The 19,094-nt window shown below is 36.3% G+C and overlaps 1 protein-coding gene across 7 annotated transcripts in view; it reads right to left on the reverse strand.

The window, feature by feature from the left end:
- The window catches only part of DENND5B (DENN domain containing 5B), a 193,020-nt gene that overhangs the window by 61,840 nt on the left and 112,086 nt on the right, over positions 1-19,094 (reverse strand). For 4 of the 7 annotated variants that reach the window (XM_045466582.1, XM_045466584.1, XM_045466580.1 and 1 more), the window contains 5 exons: positions 18,848-19,035; positions 12,098-12,634; positions 9,513-9,744; positions 7,293-7,376; positions 5,156-5,306 (listed from right to left, as the gene is read on the reverse strand). In XM_045466582.1, coding sequence (XP_045322538.1) covers positions 5,156-5,306; positions 7,293-7,376; positions 9,513-9,744; positions 12,098-12,634; positions 18,848-19,035 — 1,192 coding nt within the window. The remainder of the gene's footprint in view (positions 1-5,155; positions 5,307-7,292; positions 7,377-9,512; positions 9,745-12,097; positions 12,635-18,847; positions 19,036-19,094) is intronic. The other 3 variants (XM_045466586.1, XM_045466585.1, XM_045466583.1) reach the window with 1 other exon arrangement.

Here is a 19,094-nt window from a genome sequence, read left to right on the forward strand (position 1 = left end):
TAAGTAACAAAATGTATAAAGGGCTGGGGGCTTTGGAAATAGCCCTGTAGCAAAAAAGGTCAGTAAAACATAGTAATATTTGTTCAGGAATTTAAAAAACTAGGGTTACTGCACAGAGTGGGTCAAATAAATAGTAAAAATAGACTATAAAAACAAGCCAATGAATTTATATAATAAATAAAGAAAAGGAGAATACAAATGGCAGAACAGTTTCCTTGGCAGGCAAAAGTGGAAAAGGCTTTAGGTAAAGAAAAGGGTAAATATTAATTTACATGATATAACTAGCATCTCACTATACACTCCTGTGGGACAAAAATTTTTAATTTTGTTTCTATTTTATTTTCAAAACAAGGAAATGATCATCTGCTTGAGAAAATTATGATGAACTATACCCATTCCTGGTCTTGTCAAGGAATTATTTTGTTCTTTTCATTATTAAGTCTCATTTACTAAGCATATTGTTGTCAAAGATGATCACATTCGCTGAAATACTAATGATTGCTTATTTGCTTTTGTTTCATAAGCAGCCTATGAAATTCTAATAGTTGGTCAGCCATTTGCAGTGGCATGGTTATAAATCTCTTTATCCTGCCATGAGTTCTTAGACCTTTTCTCTTTCAGACTACAATATACCTGAAAATGTAATGCTTAGGGCTCAACCTTGGGATTATACACAAGATTAAAAGCAAGAGAATACTGCAGTAAGATTTTAAAGTTGAAATCTTCCCTATTTAACACTTCCTACTTCCCTTTTCTGCTTTATTTTTCTTCACAAATCTTATCACTACCTGATAGGTTATTTATTTTACAAATTAAGTTCCTTTGTCTCCTCCTCCTTGAAAGCAGGGACTTCTGTTGTTTTGTTCACTGCTAAATTCCCAGTGAACAGGACACTGTCTCACATACAGTAGGGGTTCCATAAATATTTGCTAAATAAATGAATGAACAACCTAATGCTATTAAAAGGAAACACTATTTAAATGAAATGAAAACGATTCAAATTAATAGTCCACTAATATAAAAGTAATTCATACAATTAGGATATTTTACAAGCGTAGGAAAAAATAAGTAAGCTGATGACTAGTCTGTTCTGATGGAAAATTCTCATTCATTTCTGAAAAATAGAATATTATATCTAGTACAATCATCTGGAAGGTTTGAACCCCCATACTGGTCAATATGTCTTAGCACGCTTTTAAGTTCAGTGTTTAAAAAAGCAGGAATAGGGGCACCTGGGTGACTTTGTCAGTTAAGCATCTGACTCTTGACTTTGGCTCAGATCATGATCTTACAGTTTGTGAGTTCAAGCCTCGCACTGGGCTCTGTGCAGAGCCTGCTTGGGATTCTCTCTTCACCCCCCTCTCTCTCTGCCCCCACACCCTCAAAATATATAAATAAACTTAAAAAAGGGTTAAAAGAGCAGAAACACTTCTTTAATGGAGGGCAAACCCCTGCAAATTAACGAAGTAAGGTAACATTTTCAGTCATTAGCTATTTATTTCTGTCTTGTAAGCAGCACATCAAATTATCTCCACAATCTTCCTTTCCAAGATCTTAGTATAAATACTTGCATTTTCTATAGGAGGGTAAGATTTCATTGTGAATACATAACTTTTCCACCTTCCTCATGAATCATCTTCCACTACTGACTTCATTGAAGTTTAGACAATCTATTTAAATAAAAGAGTTTAAACCAAAGTTTTTAAAATTCTTATTTTTTTAAGATTTTATTTTTAAGTAATCCCTATACCTAAAGTGGGGCATGAACTCACAATCCCAACATCAAAAGTCGCATACTCCACCGACATAATTTTTTACTTCACTGTACAGCACTCCTTTTCCAAATATGTAAAAGGATACTGGACTGAAGACTTTCCAGACCTCCAGGCTTTATGAATGAGAATTCCGAACTCGGTCCCTGAAGTAAGGAGAACTGAGTTCTTCTTTTTTTAAAAAAAAATTTTTTTTTTCAACATTTATTTATTTTTGGGACAGAGAGAGACAGAGCATGAACGGGGGAGGGGCAGAGAGAGAGGGAGACACAGAATCGGAAACAGGCTCCAGGCTCTGAGCCATCAGCCCAGAGCCTGACGCGGGGCTCGAACTCACGGACCGCGAGATCGTGACCTGGCTGAAGTCGGACGCTTAACCGACTGCGCCACCCAGGCGCCCCAAGGAGAACTGAGTTCTAATCCTAACTTTGCCAGTAACCCAATCTCAGACTTCTACCAACACATTATAATGCACTGTCTTCAGGGTTAGGCCATTTGATCTCAACCACTGCTTCATGTAGTTCTTCCCTAGGAAAGATGGCGCTTAACATGTACCTTGCTCCTCAGAGTATTATCTTATCTTCTTTGGCGCCACCCCTCCTAATAGAGTCCATTTTAAGGTAGAAGTGAGGTATCTGAGGGCTCTTTCATTGTGGAAGATCTTGTTACACTGGGTACACAAAATGTAAGTGGCAGTGAGCCACCTGAATTTTCAGAAGAGGCAAGCAGAGAATTCAGTGAAGGGAATAAAAAAGAAGTAGAATTATGCCTTTTGACTAAATGGCCCAAACTAAATAAGTAAATAATATGAAGGTTCTTGAAAGATGGCTTAAAAGTAAGATGTTTCTTTCGGACGATTTGCAAAACTATGTATGTTACAAAATTTTTGGTACTTACCTTTTTTCCTCATAGTGCACCTTTATGTTCAATATTTTAGGTCACTCAAAATTTCGTGGGGGCTACCAAAGCACAGTTTCCAACTCCAAAAGTAAGACAAGGCATGTGTCACCCTTGTTTTGGAGTAGCTGAGCCAGGCACTATGTGTAGGTGGTGTAACAGTTAAGGGCCTGGGCCCTGAATTAGCAGACCTAGGTCTGAATTCTAGTTTTACCACTTTTTAGGTGTGTGATCTTGCAGTAAGTTGTTGACTCTCTCTGAAACTCACTCATTAAATAGGTAAAACAATGTAGGTTTATATACAGGGGTATGCTTGTAAAAATGAGCTAATGTACTCAATGCTGTCAGCAGAGAAGCCAGTGTAGAATCAGCTTAATATTAGTTATCAGCAGATCAACTCCATAACCAACCCTATGTTGGCACGGAGAAGGCTCCACTGGCAGAAAAGGTATATTTGAAAGCAGAAAAAATATGGTGATGAAAATTTCTAAGTTTTCTGACTAAGAGCTGTAAAGGGGTATATACTTATGAATGATGAATACTAGACTCTGAAAGGAAAAGAAACAGCAATGCAAACAGTACTGCAACTGTGTGATCCATGCACAGCATTTTTTCCCTTAATATGTCTGCTCTCACTATACAGCTTTCTCACATTTGGAACTAAATGAATTAATAATTCTGACACATTTTAGAAACATATTTAAAGGAACACCTTCAGGGGGACCTGAGTGGCTTAGTTTGTTAAGTGTCCAACTTCGGCTAGGTCATGATCTTTCAGTTCGTGGGTTTGAGCCCCATGTCGGGCTCTGTGCTGACAGCTCAGAGCCTGGACTCTGCTTCAGATTCTGTTTCTCCCTCTGTCTCTGCCACCCCCCCCCACCCCCACTCTCTCTCTCAAAAATAAATAAACATTAAAAAAAGTTAAAAATAAAAAAAATAAAGGAACACCTTCAGCTAGGAAATTAGTAAGGATTTCATTCCTTTCAGGTTATTAAAAATAGAGTATAAGCAGTACAAACACAAGGATACACAAATATTACCGCATATACATGCACCCCAACAAATTCCAAATACCACAGTACCTAGCTTAGAATAGTGTTTATTAAATTAAGCCAAGTGTTACCGTCACATATTATAAAGATAATTTACTATGTTTTCCTTTTTCCTGACCAACAGAGACAGAGACAGAGACTGGAGTTAATACTGTTACAAGTTAAGGAATGCCTGAAACCAGCGCTGGCCTCAGCACTGGAAGAAGCAAGGGCGGCTCCTTTCTTAGAGGTCTTGGGAGGGAGAAGGACCTTGCCAATACCTTGATTTTGGACTTCTAGCTTCCAAAACTATGAAAGAATAAATTTCTGTTGTTTTAAAAGCCCCCAAGTTTGTAGTATTTTGTTATAGCAGTCCTAGGAAACTAATACAGATAGTGAAAGTATCATTTTTCTAATTCCATTAGATGGCATTACATTTGGTCATTTAAAGGGAAACTACTCCCACGGGGCACCCGGTTAGCTCAGTTGGTTAAACGTCTGACTTTGACTCAGGTTATGATCTCACGGCTTGTGGTTTCGAGCCCCGTGTCGGGCTCTGTGCTGACAGTTCAGAGCCTGGAGCTTGCTTCCGATTCTGTCTCCCTCTCTGTCTGTCCCTCCCCCACTCATGCCCTGTCTCTCTCTCTCTCTCAAAAATAAACAAACATTGGGGCACCTGGGTGGCGCAGTCGGTTAAGCGTCCGACTTCAGCCAGGTCACGATCTCGCGGTCCGTGAGTTCGAGCCCCGCGTCAGGCTCTGGGCTGATGGCTCAGAGCCTGGAGCCTGTTTCCGATTCTGTGTCTCCCTCTCTCTCTGCCCCTCCCCCGTTCATGCTCTGTCTCTCTCTGTCCCAAAAATAAATAAACGTTGAAAAAAAAAATTAAAAAAAAAAAAAAATAAACAAACATTAAAAAAAATTAAAAAAAAATAAATAAATAAAGGGAAACTATTCCCAAGCACACACTACTTAAAAAATGAAATATATGTCTAGTCTTTAGATTTTTTACATGATGGAATTAAAAGTCAAATACTCATAGAATGTCAATCCATATATTTTTAAAAATATGTATGTATGTATGTATGTATGTATGTATGTATGTATGTGTGTGTGTATGTATGTATTTTGATAGTAAGAGAGTTGCGTGTGTGCAAGCAGGGGAGAGGGGCAGGGAATCCCAAGGAGGCTCCATACTGCCAGCACAGAGCCTGACACAGGGCTTGAACCTACAAAGCATGAGATCACAACCTGAGCCAAAATCAAGAGGTGGATGCTTAACCAACTGGGCCACCCAGGTGCCCCAATCCATATTTCAAATGGGTTGTTTTGGTCTTTGGAAAAGTAATCAGATCGATAAGATAGTTAATGGTTACAATGCCCCATTAAAGTTGCACAGCATTGTACCTACCCTTCATTATCCCTTCAACCGACTATTCAAGTGAAGAACGTGCTTACTTGTTATTAGTTGGTCCTGTTGCCAAGACATCAGACTGTAGCTTTGGAAAGAACCCTTGCTCATATTTGCCTTGACCAATTTTCATATCAAGCAGATGTGGGTGGATTGCAGTGTGATCCATTTTCATTAGTCGCTGCTCAATTGATTGGGCTATAAATTAAATTTATAACAAATTAGAGACATTTCATTGGCTAAACCTTAAAACAATGCTTCCTCCACTCATGCACCAACAAGAACTCAATCTTTCTGACACTCTAAAACAGATTTTTATAAAAGTTCTTTAGAAATCAGTGTAAATATAAAAAGGTTAATTTTAAGTAAACACTAGATGACTAATTTTCATGGTATTTTCTGCCTTTGTCAATCGCAGAGCAGCAGGGTTGAAAAATCTATAATTTAGTACTAAAACAAGTCTCCTCTAAGTGGAATACTCAATATTTTAATACTTCAATATTAAATATTTCAATATTTAAGAAAAATATTTTCTTAATGAAAATATGTTCTAAGTACAAATTTAAGATAATGATGGCAAATAAAATATTGTCCTTCAAATGAAAGACAAGAAGGAAAAGCAAGCACAGTAGCCTTTTTTACTTTTATTTCTTTGTACACAGACCCATTAAATACTCATAGTTCTCCATTTGTAAAAACAAGAAACTATGTAAAGTTTATGACTTCACTTTTAGCAACACTCACATTCTCATTAGTAGGAGTCATTTAGGAGTGTTTATTAGATCAGGAGGGGTAATGCAGAGAATAAAATAAGCAGGCATTTAGAAAATGTCCAGAGGATAAGAAACTGGCCTTCTGAAGAATAAAATAGGCCAAAGTTAAAAGATAGGAATTACTCAACATTTCTATTTAAAACTGCTTAAAGTTAGGAGATTATCTCAAAGACCCAAGAAATAGCAAATGATCTCTCTAGTAAAAAAAAATTTGATCTTAAGTGTTTTTATGGACTGAATTTTCAAGAGAAAATATATTTGTGAAGCGAGACTAGGTCTTTAATCCTTTAGATTACCAAAAGGGGAGAACAAGCAGTAATTGTGGTTGTGTGACAGATCATACTGTGGGAACTGCTAATCTTGGGATTTAAGAGAAGTAAAAAGGTATTTTTATAAGTATTTCATGGAACCAATTTATTTTGCTCGGTTCAATACCAGCAGATTGAGTACTGCTGGTTATTCCCCATACATAGTCTTAAAAACTTTCCTTTTGAGTGGAAAGTTTTTTGAAAAAAACTTTCCTTTTGAGTGGAAAGTGGATCTGTCCATGGCATATTCCACACTTCTCAAAAGAACATGCTTAATACCATCTTGTGTGTGGTTAATGTTTCACCTAAGCCAGTTGCTTGTGTCTGATGACAGCAGTGAGGGATACTTTGCAGAAGTCACTATTATCCTCTAGGACTAAAACTTCACAATATTAGATATCTATCTCAAAATTCCCTATTTTTCCTTTATAATTCAGAATAATTTATCCAAAACTTCTTGAATTTCATTTTACTTTTAATGTGTAACTTCTAACTTCTCTTAAAACACAGTCCATATGTTTTATGTTAGGCAAAAGAATGCCATGTTTTAATATGAAATGATATTTAAGTTTTCAGTGATGCCCCCTGGCTCTTCACAACCCTATCTATACTCTCAGTGCTCCTAATATTTATAAAACACTTAATTAACAGATGGTTTAGGCAAAATAAAGCTTAGATTCATGGCATGGAATTCTCTGAAGTCCCTGCCAATTTTATGTTCCATGAAATACTACAAAATTCCATCTCTGCCAATGAAAGCTTCTGTTCTCATGAAAGGGAAAAAAAAGGTAGCTTCAGTTTTTCCGCTGGATTTAAAATGACAGAGAAATCCATCTGATACTGAGTTATTCTCCTTTAGTCAGGAAGCTTTTTGAAAACAAAAATCATGATTCATAATGAGTTACTCTAGGGTTTATATTTAAGATTGCCTTGGGAGTGTAACGCAATGTTACTATTCAGTAATTATACCACCAGTGAATACTGAACATTTAGAAATTATTAAATGCCTGCTTTGAGAGGTCACGGGCCTGTTAGATTTTCAAGGTTTTGTGCCAATACTCATTTTCTGTGATTGGTAAGAAAAAAGAAAAACTCTGTATTACTATTAACTTGTCTTTCTGCACAGAAATCATGCGGTTCTGGTGCCACAATATCAACAGCAGATAGCCTCTGCCTAAAGAGTTCACCTGCAAATCAAAATTCTTTTTAGTTAGAGGCAAAACAAAAAATAAAATCAAAACAACAAAGGACAAAAAAATACCCAATAAAAGTCAATAATAAACAACAAATGCCAACCTCTATACTTTTGTTTGGGGTGGGAAGAGGATAATTTTACATGATGAAAGAAATAACTGCACCATTTATGGGGGATATAGACACAGTCACAGCCAGCTGCCTTCTTTCACTTAAAAAAAAAGTCTTTTGATAAATTAGGTTCCTGGGAGTCTAGTACTTTAGTCTAATCACATTTTCATATGTTAAACCTATAATGGTGTATTTTCAAGAGTATTATATAATTTCTGTGATGATAATGGGAATGTCAACCTCTTTGAGGGGCTGACAGAAAATCTATTTTAATTGAAAAGATTTTCTGGAAGCACACAAATAAAGGAATCAATGCTTAGCTCCATTAAAAAAATTCTGTCATGAAGGTTGGAATGAAATTTTCTCAACAAGGCATTATATTATTCACATGGCTATTAAAGCACTGAAAGTCATACTATTCTCTGAATAGGCACAGACAGTTTCATTCATTCCACTCCCTCAATTTCCAGAAATATGGAGGTAACTGCCATTTCCTGAAGGGGCTCCAAGGATCTACCCTCCTAAGTGGGAATAAAACAGAACGATGTTTCAGCATAATCATGAATTCTCAAAGAGACCTCTTAAGACTAAAGACATCATTCACATACTTCTTTCCTTAAATATGCTACAACTATAGCATCACCACTCCTGTAACTTTGATCTATTTAAATAAAGTGAGAAAGGCAAACATGGAGGCAGAACAAAGAAACTCTTTTCCTGCTTCTTTTTGCATCAGCAAAAAACTTGCTCTCAAATAGCAACTATGCTTGAAGGGGGAAAAAAAAATTAAAGAAAGGGGCATTCAGGTGATAGGAGGCAGTTTATTTGGCAAAGGAAGTGTTAGGAACAAGGTAGAAATGTATAAAATTGTGTGGACTGGTACACTTCATGTTTCTTTACTAAATAAACATCTAATGTGGTAGTAAGGCTTCAGGTGCTAGAATCAGTCAACCCTGAGTTCAAATCATGCTCTATCAATCACTAGCCAAGCAACCATAAGCAAGTTACTTAACCTTTCAGCTTTCCCAACTATAAAATGAGGACAGTCATAAAACAGAAATAAATGTTTCTGAAATAAACCCCCTCATTGTTAAGGTCAAATCCAAAAATGCATGTGATATGATGTCTGGAACATAGTAAGTACTCAGAAAATACTATTAATATGTTTATTTATTTAATGGACTACATTACCGATGGCCAAGACTGATGGTTCTCTCAGGGAAAAAACTGGTGTCAGGGTTGGGGAACCTCTAATTTTTTTTTAATTTACTTTTTTTTAATGTTTATTCATTTTTTGAGAGAGTGAGCGAGAGAGGGAGGGAGGGAGGGACAGACAGAGCACAAGTGGGGGAAGGGCAGAGAGAAAGAGGGAGACACAGAATCTGAAGCAGGCTCCAGGCTCTGAGCTGTCAGCACAGAGCCCGATGCAGGGCTTGAACCCATGAACCGCGAGTTCATGACCTAAGCCAAAGTCAGATGTTTAACCGAGCCACCCAGGCACCCTAGAAAAACCTCTAATTTGAATATAAGAATTCAGAGATTTTAATTTCAATAAATGAATTATAATTAATGGCACCACTAGAAAGTAAATAAATTGTTGTAGTTATGTAAATTAGGCAGCATCTCAGATTCACTATTTTAAATTAATACTTATTTTTCTTTTAATGAAGAGAAAAGAGGTGAGAAGTAAAAAGGCAACATAAACAGCAAGAAAGAAATTTACATTTTTTCACTTAAGGCAATAAAAGAGAATAAGACAAAAATCATAGCAACCTTATGGTTATATTCAAGTTTTCACCGTTTTTCCTCTTTTAAGGGGAGAGGAATGTCAAATAGGAATAGGATGGACACTAATTCACAGAAACAGAAGGAAACAAAAGGATAGAAAACACTTGATAGAGTATAAGGATTAATCATGAAATCTAAAATTGAAAATTAATTTTCAGCTTATAAGGCCAACAATGTGTAAAAAGAAATCATGAATTTTAAGTCAATTTTAAAAGGTGTGACAAATGTACCTGCTTCTTTTAAAGTGCTGCATTTCTGATAGATAGATGTCCTCAAGGTGGGTGCCCTTACATTATACAGTCTTATCTTCTCAATCCGAGAGTCAAAGACCCGTAGCAAAGAATCTTTCTCTTCCCACTGAGACATAATTTTATTATCAATAAAGGTAGCAAACATCTGTGTTTCAATGAAGCGTGAAAGAAATGGCAGGTAAGGCTCAGGCTGGTCAGACAGAAAGGAAGCCTGTAATGAGATAATTAGAAATTATTAGTGCAAAGACACTATCTTAGTACTACACGGTAAATCTGAAAATTATTTGTTGCTGAGGTCATTAAAAAAAATCTTGTAACATGCAAAACTGATGCATGAAATTAAAAAATTTTTAAATTCACTTTTCCTTTTAAAGTCATGGAGTTAAGGTGACTTAGTCCTTTAGCCTTTCAAAATTAATTTACATTCTGAAACTCATGATCATTATATAGAAAATAGGGCATAATTAGTGAAAGATGGCGGATCAGATGCTGCCATATCATCAACCATCCTCTTCACTTATCAATAATTTTTGACCCTTTTTCTAATGAGCTATGATTTTTTTCTGCTCTCTATTCCTAGTCTATGCAGTATACCTCTGAGTCATAAGGCACTGACATGATCAACGGATACGACTGTGATATATACATAAGTCATAACCTTCTAAAAACATGGAATTTGTGCCTATGGGTAAAATCTTTGTTTTTCAAGTGGATGTTTTTCTAGGCCCCAACACTGTTCAAGACTGATCAAGACTGTTCAAGACTGTTCAAGATCAAACTCCTTCCAGACCTGTGCTGATTGAAGAGTCTGGGCCTTAACTAAAACAAGTATTGCCTGAAAACCCATCCAAAGCTATTCAAGCCTTTGGAGAAAACATGTGCAACAAGCTGCAGGTTCCTGTTACCAGACTGTCTGCTGCACGGAATGGTTCAGTAAATTGTAACCAGTTCTTAATTCAAAGTGTTCTTTTTGTCAGGTCCATGTGTGTACAGGAATTCTAGTCACAGTTTGGTACTAGCTGAAATATGGAAGTGAATTACTATTTCAGCTGCTGGGTTGGTTTTGCTTTTCATTCTTTTGAGTAGGTGCAGTGTGGCAGAAGCCAGAAAGCGGAAGACAGAAGGGTAAGTTCTGACAATCTCCTCCTTAATAGTCATTGGCTTCTTACCAGCATGTTTATTTTTCATTCTAAAATTTAGGAAGCCTTTAAAAAAGTTCCTTATGGAAACCTACTTATTCAAGTGCTTCCATAGTTCAGATGTATTTACATAAATCCGAATAGCCAGAGAAAGGTTCACAGTAGTCTCTAAAAATCAATACACCTCTTCAAAAGATATTTTACAGGTGAGTACCAATTTTACTTTTTCTAGAGCAAACAGTTTTTTTTTTTTTCCTCTAAATGGGCCAAATGTCTGCCTTTGATGTTCAGACCCTCACAGACTACAACACTGAAATCAGCAAAGACTTGGCTTGGATAACTAGCATGTGATAGTCCTGTACATTTTCCTAGTGAAAAATGAGATGGTTACAAGCCTTCTGGAGTCCGCATGAAACTTTCATTTCTCTAGTCGTTACATAAAAAGAATTCCATTTATAGTTTGAAGCTACATAAAGATTAAGAAGGAAGAAAGTACCAGTGCTCGATTTAGATAAGAATTTGAATTGCCCCAAGGATAAATCATGAGTGTACACAGATTAGTTCCAAGTTGGAGAGGAAAAAATGGTTAAGCTTAATAAGAAAGGAACCTAAGAGCAGGAATACATTTGGAGAAGTGAAGACTTCTTAATTTATTGAAGAAGTTTTCTCAAACATAAAATGTATCAGAACTTAACCGTTCAGTGTAGTTTATATACTTCAACTGAAAAAAAATGTCTGAGGAAATCAGAAAATAACCTTTGATACTACCCACCTTTACAAAATTTTTTATTAATATTTGTCAGAGACTCCATAATTGTAAATTAGCTTCTTAGAATACATTAGCTCCTTTGAGAGGTCTTTCAAGACACAAAGATACCATTTAGCAAAAAGCCATAATGCATTCTAATAGCAATATCGTGCCTTGGCAAAACTGAAGCAGGGGACTGAACTATACCCTAGTGACTCAAAAGAGTTAATGCACACCTCTAAGTGCTTTTATCTAGAAAACAAAAATAAACAAAAAAATTAGTAGATATGTCAAGAAAATCTGCCAGAAAACTCTATGGTAAACCTTAGACAGAAGCTTCAACTTCAGCAGGACAATCAAAAGCCAGTGTCATTTTCTGCCTTCCTTTCCCACAAACTTTGGAATAGAACCTTAGACTTATAGTCATAAAACCTAATTTATTCACTTTTCCTCTCTTTTTGATCCTAAGATGAGGTAAAACTTTGTCTTCTGAAACTAGAGTGTTATCTTTGCATGGACAAGTTGAGACGTCATTATAAGACAAAGACAAAATATAAGAATAAGTTCTTAACGGGAAGGAAGAGAGGAAAAATCTGTGTTTAAAAAAGTTAACGAAATTAGTAAGACAGCCCACTAAGAGTCATAAAAAAAGGGAAACTATGTTTTTTTTTTTTTACTTTGTCAAAGTTCTGCATCTGTTCTCGGTTGGTAAGCCAGGACTCCATGTCCTGGGCAGTCTGAATCACAAATGCTTCGTAATCTGCAAACATCTGTGTGAAGCGGTTGGCAAAGACCTCGCGGAGCTGCACATTGAGCTGGTAGTCCCTTAGCTCAGCCTCTTCACACTGCAGCTTTAAATCCTTTTCTTTTTCACTCAGAGAGGCAGAGAGGTCCATTTTTTCCACGGTCACACCAGTCCGCTTGGCCAAAGCTTGGAGGCGGGCTATGGTTTCATTGCCCTTCAGTAACTCATACATGCTGATGTTATGAGTGGAGACATTGCCATTCTTCTTGTCATTAACCAAGTCCTTAAGAACCAGATTCTTCAGTTTTGTGGCACTCTCACTGCAATGGAGACTGCCCTCAGGAGGGATACCAAACTGAAGAAGCACTTCAGAGAGTTCCTGGATAAAATCCACCTTATTGGGGAACTGTGGAAACTCTTCAGGCAATTCAATAAAATGGTTGTCAATATCCACAAAACACAAATTAGCCTGAAAGAGAAAAAAGTAATACAAAGGTTTTAAAATAAAGGAATTTTATATTCTAAAATATCCTTGCCAACTATTTTTTTAAGTTCATTTATTCATTTTTAGAGAGAGAAAGAGGCAGAGAGAGAGGCAGAGAGAAAATTCCAAGCAGGCTCCGTGCTGTCAGCACCGAGCCTGACATGGGGTTCGGTCCCACAAACCATGAGATCATGACCTGAGCCAAAATCAAGGGCTGGATGCTCAACTGACGGAGTTACCCAGGTGCCCTCTTGCCAACTGTTATAAATAAAGTCATAGATTACACTGACTTTTCAAAATTAAGATATAACTGACATATAACATTTTGTTTCAGGTGTATGAATCAATATAGATTATGAAATGATTACCACAGTAAGTCTAGTTAACATCCATCACCATAAATAATTACAATTTTTCTTGTGATGAGAACGTTTAAGATTTTATTGTGCCTTTTATGCTAACTTTCTCAAGGCTAAGAATTTTTATTCTTTAAAAATTTTTTTTCTAGCATTTTTATTCTTCAAAAACAAATTTCAGTTAAGCATGGGACTCAATTCCAGCTCAGGTCATGATCTCAGTTTGTGAGATTGAGCCCCGTGTCAGGCTCTGTGCTGACAATGCAGAACCTGCTTGGGATGCTCTCTCTGCCCTTCTACCGCTCACACTTTCTCTTTCTCTCAAAATAAATAAAGAAAAAAAGCAGCCAGTTATTAAAAAAAAAAAGTTCTTTTTCCAGCATTTTTTTCCCTAGGTGAGTATTTTATACCATATTTAATATATACGGATAATTTTCTCTGGGACTTAGCAATTTGTTATAATCTGGACATGATTCTGTAACACAGAGCATCCATTAGGCATTCCTAAATGAGTAAAGGTACACAGAGTCATAGTACCTTACAAATAGAAGGCACTGGGTAAAATGTTCAATGGATGAATCCAGCCTGAACTTCCTATGCCATTCCACTGCTCTGACACCATCTGTAATTTAGAATTAATAATTGCTAAAATTTAGCAGCTTAGTACCCCCAAATGGGATAAAATTGGCAAAGAGCAACCCAATTCACAAAAAATTCACAAATTTTCAGTTTATCCAAAATTAGCTTCAACCTCTTAGACCGCAAACTGTTTCAGAAGTTATTAGACAAATAGCAGGAGGCAGCGGTAGAGGCAAGTGCTTAGACAACTACAAATGATTGCCCCTTCAATAATTAAGAGCTGATTCAGGAGATATTTTTGAGTTGAAAAAAAGAGGAAATAGAAATCAGAGCAAAGTTTTTTTGAGTTTGCTTATGCAATAGATTTTGATTTTATATTGAATAAAAAGACTTTTAAATATTTTCTAAATAGTTACGGACAATTCAAGTGGCCAAGTTCATGCATGCAATTCTGATTATCCCTCAGGTACTTGATTATAGTAGACTCCGAAACAATATTTTACTTTTACTGCTCACACTCTCTTAATCAGAACAAGGTTGTCAGTGTAAAGGAAGATTGTGCTCATAGACTCTGGAAGGGTGGGAGGCCAAAGGTATAGCCCAACACATAAAACTGATGCTGACTACATTAGTGGCTGGACACAGGGCATAGAGTGGAAGTCAATCAGCAGAACAGAAGTTTCACCTTGTGTCTCCCTGTCTCTCCTATAGCCTGGCCACCCAGGTCAGCAAGGAGACAATTCACACTGTCCTTTGATCCTGTATGGCCAGGTAAGGTAAAAGGAGGAGAGCAAAGAGTTGGGTTTTTATTTTTCTCTTTCGATCCCTGATCTTTATGTTAGGTGCTGATGTACAAGAAGTACAGCAAAGTTCTACATTTAGCTCAATCGAAACTCAAGAAGACTTTCCTCCATCTAAGAACAGAGAATCAATAACGATTCCTCAAGTCTGAAGTGACCTCTGAATTCAACTGTTTATTCTGCAGATGAACTAATTGAGGCCCAAGAAGTTAGGCGACTTCCTGACACCTGTTCTAGATAAGCATTCTCAAACAGCCTGGTGGCTTAAAAGATTTTTTCCCTACAATTTTCCTCATTTCCAACATCAGTAGTTTCCTCTAATTAAAATAAGAGGTGAAGTCAAATCTTGCTGAAGACAGTATTGCTGCCTACAGTTTTCTGTAAATCCACATCCTTATATATGTAACTATAGTCTCTAGAAAGCAGGGTATGTTGAAAGACTTAGGGGGAGAAAGTAGGTCACTATAATTCAAATGGATGATTCAGTATCTTTAAAAATGGAAGAAAAAAATTCACTAACTTGCTAATCTAAATGTTAGCCAGCAACCTCCCACCACTTACATTTTGTACCATCTCCTTCATTAATGCCTTCCTGCTATCTTCTTCTATCCTTCTATGAAAAGAGAAAATGATACATCTGGGAAATTTTAAAGCTTGTTATGCTCATATAACCACTGCTGAGCTGAAAGGGCCATAGGGCAAGGCGGGTATTCCAGCACCACAGCTAACTGGCCTGCCTTCATGATTCCATGAGTCTCTCATACCCTCCTATGACTGCTTAGATTGGGGACAAGTTGGGGCTTTGATTATCGCAAAATAAAAATAGGACTGTTAACTTGCACTATGAAGACTTATGGAAGAAAAACCGAAAAGCCTTTTTTCTAAAACAAACAAGAACTCCATATAATAGGGCATTCTGCTAAGTCACTTTTTTACTTTTAATACCATTAAACTAAAAAATTCCAACAGAAAAAAATAAAAATAAAAATTCTATCAGGAGAGCTCAAGAAATATTACATACGCAATAAAAAACACTCTTGACATCTCAATCTTATATTGTTTTAGGACTAAATATTTCTCTATTTTTTACTATCAATGCTGCTTACACACATTCATGGTAAGTAATCACGTCTAGTTAAAAATGAAAAATGCAAAAAAAAAAGAGAAAAGTTCCCTTAAAAGAAAGGGAACAAAGACTTAAAGTTTAATCATTTCTTCTGCCATGAAGCTTTCCCATGTCCCTACCCTAAAGGTATTCTGATTTCCTCTGCATATATGCTTAGTTCATTCATTCCTCTTAATTATTTTTTTTAACCTCTGTTATTGATATTTGTAAATGACTTACTTTGGAAAGCAAAAATTGTATCTTATTTATCTTGATGTCTCCTAATGTATCCTACACTGGTAGTGTATGAGAAGACACTGTTTGGTGAATGAATGAATAAGACTCAAGGAGACAGTCATTTTGTGGAACCCCAAAGATGTACACAGGAGGAGGAAGTATCCAGGAATGTGAGGCCAGGGCAGCTCTCTCCATGCTTACTAAGGAATATAGTTTCTCAACGGCTGAAGTTAAGCTGGCATAAGGGTAAACTGGAGGAGAATATTTAAAATTTTTTTTAATGCTTATTCATTTTTGAGAGAGAGAGAGAGCATGAGTGGGTGAGGCGCAGAGAGAGAGGGAGACACAGAACTTGAAGCAGGCTTCAGGTTCCAAGCTGTCAGCACAGAGCCCAAAAGAGGGCTTGAATCCACGAACCATGAGATCATGACCTGAGCCGAAGTCGGACGCTCAACCGACTGAGCCACCCAGGTGCCCCATGGAGAGAATATTTAAAATATTCCCACAGAATCTCAGGGGCAAGACATAACAAAAACAAAAGTGGAAAAAGCAATTTCAGTTTTTCTCTGGATTTCTTGCCCACCATTTACTGTAAAGACAAGCAAGAATGGGAATAAGTGAAGTGCCCTTCTCTGCAGTTCATCCCCAGTGCTGTATCCTTCTACCGTCACTTTCTCTACCCCACCCCCTGAAAAAACAATTTAACAAATGGCTACCTGTGCCTATCATTTTAGAACTATGGGGAAAGTAAGTGGGTGGTTAATTATAAGTCTATGTAGTTACATTAGTTAGCTAACAACTAAAATCATACCTTCTTAAAATAATCATTTTGCAAACTTATCATCTTCATAACTATTCTAAGAAGCCCTGTCACTATTTTTTTTCCCATCACTATTTTTAACTATTATTTTATTTTATAGTTTTCAGGGAAAGGAGGGAGGAGGTATTACTAGTGAGTGCATTTAAGTCAATTTTAAAAATGGCTATTTTTATACCTACATCTTCCTCAAATTATGTGAAGTAGATTATTTATCTCATTGTAAAATGTTATGAGCACAAAGTGATCTGTGTGTATTTTTTTTACTCTAAAGATAAGCAAACTTAAAAATTCTGAGAGCTAATGCAACAATGTCTGTGATTTTCTAAACTTTTAACTCGTTAAACCAATCCTCTTTAATAAATGTACATACCCATCTATTCATAGAGTAGAAGAGTATGAAATAATCTGGGTCAGCTGTTAGCATTTTCTTCCAAAATAATGATGTACTAACATATACTTTCTATACAGAAGCACTGCTATTTTCACAGCTGACCCAGGTTATTTCATATTATTCTACTCTACGAATAGATGGATATGTACATTTATTAAAGAGTATTGACTGGGGTGCCTGAGTGACTCAGTCAGTTGAGTATCTGACCTTGGCTCAGGTCATGATCTCACAGTTCATGAGTTCGAGATCTGCAATGGGCTCTGTGCTGACGCTTAGAAGCCTGGAGCCTGCTTCGGATTCTGTGTCTCCTTCTCTCTCTCTCTCTGCCCCTCCCCTGCTTGTGCTCTCTCTCACTGTCTCTGTCTCTCAAAAAACAAATAAACTTAAAAACGTATTGATTTAAAAAGTAAAAAGTTAGAAAATCAAAGTCACTGCTGCAAGAACTTTCAGAATTTTTATCTTTAGAGTCAGAAAATATACACATATAGGGAGACAGAAAGATTTCCCCACTCCAAAAATATATAGTTGGCATTTAAAAACTCTCAACAATTATAACTCATGTAAAAATGGGAAGATAATATTTATATACCAAAACATATTGTCTTATAAAATATCACTTGATTAATATACAAACAGACCAGATACTCAACAAGAAACTAAAACATGTCACTATTTAAGTCCTTAAACTTAAATTGCATTTAAAATACATTTGGCTAATCTATTTCTTTTTCCTTGAAAATTTAAAGGATTACTTTTTGAACTGACAAGATACTTAGATTAATCTAATAAAAGAGAAAACAAGAGAGCTCAGGTAATAGAGAAAAGAGAGATAATGGGGAGGCAAAAGCAGAGAACATGCATAAGCTCAAAAGAGCAAGACAACTTTTATAAGCATTTTATATGATTCCAATCAAGCTATTTTTCCCTGAACAAAAATGTTAATTTTGGAAGGGAAATATTCATTGGAATAAAGTAAGCAATGGATGATTACAGGAATCATTAATGGGTATAACAGCTGTAGCTTAGTATGTTATTTTAAATTCACTTATTAAAATGAGAATCTCTATGGGAAATAAGAACAAATAAAAGCACAGCACAGCATGAAAGATCTTATTAAGAAAGATGCTAATTAAATAGCTAATAATATCATATAGTTAACTATTTAATGTTTTTTAATAGGCCATGGCACTCTCATCACTATTTCATTTCAAAGGTTTTACAGTCTAATTCTGAGTACCATTAACAACAGATAAAAACTACATTCAAAATACTTTCAAGAATTCCTAATTTTCTTAAACAACATCTGAAAATACAACACACAGAAAGCACAGTAACCTTAAGGTGGCCTAAAAGCTAGGGGTTAGAGTTTTTATCTCAATCACCTAGCCAAGCTGACATTTAGAAAAAAGCTGATAACTAGCTTTAGGTCTGAAAACAAAGAATACTAAAGTATTTGATATTTCCATTATCTATAGTTTGCTGAAAGATGTTACTTTTCATTTGAAGGAAGTCAAGAATTAAATTCATCTCAATTAATGATGTGAAGATGTGAAAACCTGGGCTATTTTGTTTAAAAGTAGAATTTATAAAATAAATGAGGGGAAAAAGGAATTAAATGCTATTCGAATGATAAAGCAACTAGATAATGCTACTGTTGCTCCCTCCTCACAGATTTATCGCTGTGAAAACTTGCCACTGTCCTGTCTGAACCATGCTTACTTAACTAATGACTAGTCCCAGCAAGCATCAGGAGTCAGGATCTGCACTCTATGGTTCAGGCTCTACCTTAGCCCTACTTGGAAAATTCAGGACAGTCAGAGACACAGTTTAGACAAAGACAATGCTAAGAAAAGTGGCCTTGACCTAAATCAACAAACAGCAAATGCTTCATCACCCATTATAAGTTTTACCTCTTGAGGAAGTTCTAGTTTAGAACGGTCAGTTCCTTCTTTTGACTGAAGGCCCATCAGATAAGGGACAGGAGCATCAAGAAAATGTAGCAGAGAAGCAGGGAGGATGGGCACATAAACATGCTGCCATTGAAATGGGAACAAAAGTGTGGTGATGCCTTCTGCCACAGTCATCAAGCGTTGATAATCTGTACAGAACAAGGAAAAAAGGAGGGGAAGATTCCAAATAAAAACATAATCACTGCAT

This window comes from Leopardus geoffroyi, chromosome B4, assembly GCF_018350155.1.
Source record: "Leopardus geoffroyi isolate Oge1 chromosome B4, O.geoffroyi_Oge1_pat1.0, whole genome shotgun sequence".
NCBI classification, from domain to species: Eukaryota; Metazoa; Chordata; class Mammalia; order Carnivora; family Felidae; genus Leopardus; species Leopardus geoffroyi.